Here is a 7,989-nt window from a genome sequence, read left to right as displayed (position 1 = left end):
CAAACACTTTGCTGATTTAAGTGAAGGTTTTCATTTTTACCTCAAGGCACTGCTTCAGTGTTTTCACTTCTTTATGAATCAATTACATTTTCTTTTCCTTTTTTCCTCAGTGTCTTTCAAGTATTCCTCATTTGTCAAGTTTTCCTTCAGTCATTAACCGTGATGCACCCTCATTGACCTGCATGTGTGTGTGTTATAAAACTGCTGAAGCCGAACAGTGAAACTCTAGAATGGAGTACTGCTCCCCGCAGCTGTATGGGGAAGCCCAGAGGAAGATCCCCCACCCACCCAATACTCTAAAAACCTCTTTCCCTTTCCTTTCCACAGCCACAGGACAAGTGTGCTCCACTGGGCTTGTTAACAATAATGACAAGTTTATTTGTGCTTGACAGCTTATATGAAGACATGACAATAAAAGCATGCTGTTAAGGAGGGCAACTTAATCCTAACGTCGTGATTGAAATGTATCTCTAAAGTGAATTTGGTTTTATATATATTCAATAAATGCACTACAAAAATAGTCTAAGGCCATGATGCACATAATCATTATAGACAATAAAAGCAATTTAGATGGTATTGTTTGATGTCATCGTAACCTTGAAACCCTTCCTTCAGTCATTAAATAGCAGGTCTACTTGCAAGAAACCTCACACTGCCCTTATAGCATGCGGCGCAAAGTCAACATAAACTGATTATCCATCAATCACTTCAACTTAATGAGCAGACCTGACAGCTGTGGGACCCTCCATCACTCATCATGGTTAACACACTGCCAAAGGATTTCATAAAACAGGTCCTGTGAGATGACAAGCTCCTACCTTCACTACATCTGTAATGGCTGCTGGCTGCCAGGTTGTGACTGAGGCTTCCAGGCTGGAGCTCGTAGGCACCGTGTTTATCCCTCAGCTCCCGACGGCTGATCAGTGTCACCGTGGGGACCCGTGGAGCCAGCGCCGGAGCAGAGGAGGACACAGCTCTCATGTCGGCCTTCTTCTGCCGCTCCAAATGGACCTCTGCAGACATGTTCGGACTTCCTAGCTCCTGCTTGGAGCTTAAGTGACACACTGAGACACTGTGGTGCATGCTGGCAACTCGTAGGTCCAAATAGGGAAGCAAAATCCTTATTAGCGCCAAATGTTTAGAAGATTTTCTTGCTGAATGTTTTTTGTCATCGAGTGTGCTTAAGGCCTTCCATGGTTCTTTTTATAAATGTCACCTTCTTCGCCTTTGAGGCCCCAGTAGATCATTACATGACCTACTGAACTGCTGCTAAGGATAAAGACTTTGCTGCACTTAAAGCTCCAAATAGTGAAATAAAAAGAAACAGCCAGGGGTATTTCCTCGTCTTCCTTTCACGTCCTCACTGAAGAATTGTATCCTAGTTGTATTATTCCTGGAATCTTCTGGTATTTCTTTATGCTTCTCGTCTGCTTACAGTTTTGCATTGGTGAAATGTATTAAAGTCGTAAGTTAATACCCACAACGAACAGTTTCTTTGGCAGGCCCCTTTCAGCACATCTTGCATGTAAATTCCTCTTCCTTTTTTCTGGTCTGTTGGCCTGGGTCTCCGATCTCTCTTCTCTCCTTTCCAGCAGAGTGGTTGTGAGGTAATCAAGAGTGTGTGTGAGTGAGTGTGTGAGTGAGTGAGTGAGTGAGTGAGTGGCAGTGGCAGGTCAGTTTGTCTTGTGGCTCTGGCTGAGGGGTTGTGCTCTTGTCTGAACCCTCCTCCTGCTCTGCCTGCCACTGCAGCTCAAAAGAGAAGTGTGTGTTTGGGTGTTACAGTTTGTGTGGGTGTGTTTTTTGTGCGTTGCAGGGCTGCCGCCCCTGGGGAGGCTGAGCAGCAATGTTGCTTGCGGTGATAGCGGCAGACAGCAGCAGGACCCTGGGCCTCCATCTGGGTTTCCTCTGTCAGGAACCAGCTGTGTCGGCCAGCAGCCACTCCTTCCCCTCTTGTATCCTCCGTTCGAAGGTACCTCTCTGTATTTACTTCTGTGCACCTTGCCTGGTGGCCATAATGATGCTTTCTGTTGACCTTTAGCCAAACACTCATCCTTCTTGTTCATCCTTCTGCTTATCCTTTGGGTTTGTGTGTGAGTACGGAGCCCGGGAGTGGCCATTGAGACAACAAAAAATGATGCGCACAAAATACAAATTAAATGTTTTAATTAATTCGAGATAAGTTTATAAAAAGAGAGACAGCACAGGACAACAGGCTTCCTCCTCTAAGTATGAAGTGCACTGCACCTGCTTCAAGTGTCAGTTGACCAATTATAAAGTCAATAGCATCCTCAAAGTTAGCATATTACCAACGATATACTCCACAAGCTCTCAATATCATCGTTATTGCCTTTCACTAACAATGATCCTTTGCATCAACTTGCATTACAGCTGTCCTTAGTTAACAGAGTTAATGTTAGCGTAGCCACCACAGCCAGTCTGACTAAAAAAGTTTATTGTGTTAATATGCTCTTTGCCGGTATGCATGCTTAAAAGATGGTGTCCTTTGTGTGATTGGTTTAATCAAAGATCGGGTCATGACAACTTTTTGATGCGATAAGCCACTAACTTTCATCCACTTCCACGACACTACATTGAGTGTTTGATAGCAAGCTGCCAGCTCTAAGAAGAGAAGAAGCGATGAAACTCTAGCAACATTGTAGCCGTCACCTCCTTGACCTCTGACCCCTCAGGACTCATTAAACCCTAACCCTAACAGAGTGGCCGGTGTGTATGTGTGTGTCCTCACAGCAACACACGGACACACACACACACACACACACACACACACACACACACACACACACACACACACACACACACACACACACACACACACACACACACACACACACACACACACACACACACATTTTTGTTGGTGCAAGTAGTGTGCTGATGAGAGAAGTGAGAGGGGATGTGAGTACACAGATGTGCCAAGTGGCTGGCTGAAACCAACACAGATGGTCATCAGCAGAGAGGAAGTGAGAGAAACTTGTGTTGCTTTCTCTGTCTTTGAGCGTGGGGGATGGATGGAGAGAACGAGATAGAGGAGTGATTTCTCTGTAAAGCCACAGTATATGGAGCTTGTGAATGTAGGTGTTTTTTTCCCCAGCATTGGGATTTCCCACATTTACAAATGTCCATGAATAGGACATTCAGTTGTTAAGTCAATATAAACGGGAAATGATAAGTGTAAATTACATTGAATTTAGGAGTTGAATTCCCTGACAAAAAGAAACATTTTGGTATGGAATATGTTTTATGATTAAGTGGAAAAGCCCTACAGAAGTTGACAAAATGAAAATGAAAACATTTCCTTATTAAAGGATATGAAGTGATGTGAGAACATATGAGGTGGTAGGGTGGTTGGAGAATGAATGTTCATCACTAATTTGGGAACATTACAAGAAAAGATACAGGAGAAGATGACGGGGTATGTCAGAGAAGGGGCAGACATTAGGGACATAATGATCACTGTATGGAGAAGACAGAAAGTTTTAAGCTCTCTTGATTGGATGATGTGAGCCAGGAGGGATTTGGCTCCACCATTTTAAAATGATTTGTAGGACCTTTAATTTCTATGCGAGGAAGGAGCAAAGATGAGCAGCTGAATTAATCAAAGGCAGCAAATAATGGCAGAGTAAAAGCAGCAGAGTGGAATGAATGCTCATGTCCATATCAACTGAAAATTAAAAAAACTAAATCTGTCACGTATATCCAAAATTACATCAAGCAGAACGTGATTTAACAAAAGTTGCTTCACCCTCACTGAACTTAGAAATCTAATTTATGACGATAATGACGTAACTCCGCCATAAAAAATAGGCCTACATAACATAAGCATGTATAGTACCAGGCTGAAACACAAGATCAACCAGCATCAAACTTAATCTGTGTCGAATCACATTTATATTAAATTCCATTAAGATTTTTTGCTGCATGTATTTTTACCTTTCCCTCATGTCACCTAACCTCCTCTCCTGATACACGTGAACACACACAATTTTCTGTGCGTTACCTGTTATAGAATCCTTTGCTCCTTTGCCCCCCTCCACCTCCCCCCCTCAGATGTTGGCAGGTATAAAATGAGTTTTTGGGGAGCGAGAGATAATGATTCCCCCATAATCACCAGAGGCCAGCTCTGGTTCTGGCAGGTGCTATCACAGTAGCGACCCAGTGGTGCCTTCTCCCCCGAGATAAGGTCAGGGGGATGATGGGAGGGAGGAGCAGAGGAGGAGAGGAGAACAGGGCAGAGGGGGGCAAAACGTGAGTCACAGGCGAACGGCTAGCCTCGCCTTATCTCCCCCCAGCGGCTGCCGCTACTGGCTTCCAGATGCGGCGGGCCAGAGCAGCCGTGTCAGAGAGATCCCTCTATCAGCGACACACAGGCACCCCTCACCAAATACAAACGCAGCAGGAGGACACACCAGGACTTCATTACCTCTTTAAAACTCCAATCAGCATGCAGGAGAGAAGCTAAATAATCTGCAACTTTGTTGGTGTATCAGAAAACTGGTGGGAATGCATACAAATTTGTCATTTTTGTTTTCTCGCCAGGTTATTTATTGTCCAATTGAAATACCAACACACTTTCCAAACGCTGATGGAACAGGTTTCTCTTCTTGGTGAACTTAAACACATATACACAGAGTTTCTTACAGCATGTTGGTCAGCATTCAGACAGGATTCAACTCTTCACCTTACAGCAAAAGTAAAGCATGTGAAAGTCAGTGGTTGGGACGGCTGGCGTCTGGTGGTGAGAAGCAGCCATATGGTGAAGCGTCTTGCCTGCCACCTGGCCACCACTAACAGGCTGAACTTTTCAACTCTGCAGCCATTCTTATAGCATTTGGAGCCAACAGATCCTATAGTGTTGTACAACATTTGAAGTTTGTTAAATATTTTTCTGATAGAACATATTCTTATCGTCTGTACGCAGACTCAGGAAACACAAAATCCCTTGAAACTAATTGTACAACGGAGAATATGGAACAAATTCCCACCTGACCCACTTGATGAATTCACATCTTAATATCACAACGATATTTGGAATTATTATCTTCACTTGATATAAGACTGTGTATGAAGACATTTCTTGTGAGCAGAACCTGAAGCTACAATTCGTCATTATCTTAACACTCAGATGGTCTAAATAAAATCACGTTGCTTCCCTCAGAACTGATACGTTGCAATTCACTTTTTTATACTAAAGCCTCAGTTGACAGTAAACGGTTTATGGAGGATTTGTTTTCATTAGCTAACAGTGAGAAAGGACGAATGAGAAAATGCTACAGGCAAGGACGTATTACAATGGGAGTAAAATAAAAACACACAATACACCGACAACCTCCTTCTGTCAGTGGAAACATCACTACCAGACAAATAAGTCAGCCGAGGCATGTTCACCTTTTCTGTCTGCGGCGTGTTTAGAATACACACCTGTTTGGCATAGACAGCTTCAGAAAAACCTCCAGATCTTAACAGAACTCTATAAGTTAAACCGTCCCCATCTGTCACAGTCGAGCTGCACACAGATGCACATTGAGCGCCTCCTCTTTCCTATCCTTCTTACAGCAGACTTGGCACTCATTCAAGAACTGTCAAAGCACACCTGCTAAATTAAGCCGAGCTCCATACGCACACAGACACAAGTTCAGGAGTACGCACATGCTGGACAAACATAATTGTGTTCACAGACACGGAGCTGCTGATATATGCAGATATATTAAACTGATAAGGCTTGGATAGGGTTACTGGTGATATTGTTTATAATGCACGTGTTTTTTTCATGTAGGCTGTTTGACTGCAGTAAAGTACTGTGTTGTTCTTCAGTCAGTTTGTTTTGAAAGTTGTGTTTCCTCCTTTCATGACTCTCGAACAATAACTGACATCTGATGACAAACTGATGATAAATGAAAAATACAATGTTACATTGAGACTGCTGTATTAATATTAGTTATATAAACGATGTATTGTGCCTCATTAAAATATAACCCTGTAATCCTATTGCCCTAAACTCCAACATGTGATCTATTGAAGCCCAACTCTCTTGACCCCCCTTAGTCGAACCCTCTCTTGTGGCTTGTGGCATGCACAGCCGCTGAGCTGCTCTAAATAGGTGCCACTGTGAATTGGAGACAGATGGAAACGAAGGTTCCCTGCAGAGTGGTTCCCCTGCAGCTGTGCTGTGTACCCAGTGCCAGGGAGTGATGACAGCTCAGCAAGGGGGCACCCAGAGAAACAGAAGACAGCACCATCACCGTCTCACTCCCTCCCTCCCACAACACACACACACACACACACACACACACACACACACACACACACACACACACACACACACACACACACACACACACACACACACACACACACACACACACACACACACACACACACACACACACACACACACACACACACACACACACACACACACACACACACATTCACAGGCTGTGCAAAGGTGCAAAGAGGAGGGGTGTTAGCTCCAATACCAGCCTGCAGGAATGTGAAAGTAGAGATTTAAGTGAGGAGACAAGTAATAGACAGCTATAACGCAACACATTTCCTTTGCTCTATGGCAACCAAACAAATAGAGACACTAACACATGCCTCAAGATAAGATAAGATAGGTTAAGACTTTATTAATCCCACAGTGGGAAAAAGACTTATACAAATATTAGCAGATTGATCTTCCGCAAATAATAAGTAAGTGGGAAATAAAGTGGTTCTGGGAACTGTAGGAATATCCTGTTGTGACTATGTAGCAGTTAAATCAGTTATAAAAATGTCCAGATAGCCATTTTCAGCACTATAAGATTACTAAAACTCTCCATCTCACTTAGCATTTAAAGCAAAAGTTTGACATTTCAGGAAGTATGGTTATTCTTACTGATAGTTAGATGAGACTATTTATTCCGTTCTCTTATCTGTCTGATAAATATGAAATTGCAGCCAGCAGCCGGTTAGCTAAGACAGGTATAAACACTGGAAACAGGAGTAAACAGCAAGACTCCCTCTGCACATAACAATATCACCAGAACCTCTGACACTCACTAATTAACGTGTTAAATCATGCTTGTTTAATTCATAAAGTGCAAAAATGAGGTTATGTTAAGGACAATTTCTTTGTCAGGACTTCATTTACTGATCAAAATCGTATTTAGCTGGCAACCAAAACTATTTTAAAATGTTGTGAAGTCAACACTCCCAGACCTGTGAGTCACAGTCACATGGCACCGAGGATCCAAGTGCTTTGAACCAAGGTGTGTGTGTGTGTGTGTGTGTGTGTGTGTGTGTGTGTGTGTGTGTGTGTGTGTGTGTGTGTGTCTGTGTGTGCACATGTGAGCAGAAGAGAGAGCAAGGCTTTCAGAATTTACCTGCAGCTAATTAGCCTTGTCTAGCTGTCTGACATATTGTGCTCAGGGTCATGTATATTTCATGAGAGGAGGCTTCCTGTAAAGGTCATTGTGGAATTTTCAAATGAAGAGACACCTGCTTTATTCATCACATATAATTGTATGAATTATCAACTCTTTGCCCAAGTTTCAACTCTCTCTGGGGGGAAATACAATAGGGATAGTCTAGAGCCATCCACTCTATTGAACATGATGATTTTTGGCAGTTACACTTTACTGAAGATGATTAGTCATGTAACAATGTTGGCATCATAATGGTTTCTTACAATATTTTACTGCTGCTGCTACACTGAGTTGATGTTGTTATCTGGGAGTGTGTGTGTGTGTGTGTGTGTGTGTGTGTGTGTGTGTGTGTGTGTGTGTGTGTGTGTGTGTGTGTGTGTGTGTGTGTGTGTGTGTGTGTGTGTGTGTGTGTGTGTGTGCATCACTTCGTGCTGAGAGACAGAATCAGAGGGACAGTGGGGTGACATGTGAGAGTGTCGGGGTGCTCCTGCTCATTAGAGCTGTATTTTACACATAGAAGGGAGTCCAGGGAGTACTTCTGTTTGATCTGCTTTACATAAACCAA

At 43.1% G+C, this 7,989-nt stretch overlaps 1 protein-coding gene across 1 annotated transcript in view; it reads right to left on the bottom strand.

The window, feature by feature from the left end:
• The window catches only part of cbfa2t3 (CBFA2/RUNX1 partner transcriptional co-repressor 3), a 38,953-nt gene extending 37,317 nt beyond the window's left edge, over window positions 1-1,636 (bottom strand). Inside the window, 1 exon segment of the mRNA XM_069697718.1 lies at window positions 819-1,636. Within this exon segment, the coding sequence (XP_069553819.1) occupies window positions 819-1,083 (265 nt within the window). The 5' untranslated portion in view covers window positions 1,084-1,636.
• Window positions 1,637-7,989: the final 6,353 nt, after the last annotated feature.

Source organism: Brachyistius frenatus, unplaced genomic scaffold (genome assembly GCF_029030835.1).
Source record: "Brachyistius frenatus isolate BFR_SWC_R1_liver_20210118 unplaced genomic scaffold, ASM2903083v1 Contig_24, whole genome shotgun sequence".
NCBI lineage: Eukaryota > Metazoa > Chordata > Actinopteri > Embiotocidae > Brachyistius > Brachyistius frenatus.
The sequence above is the reverse complement of the archived record's forward strand: the minus strand, read 5'-3'. Positions and strand labels throughout refer to the sequence as shown.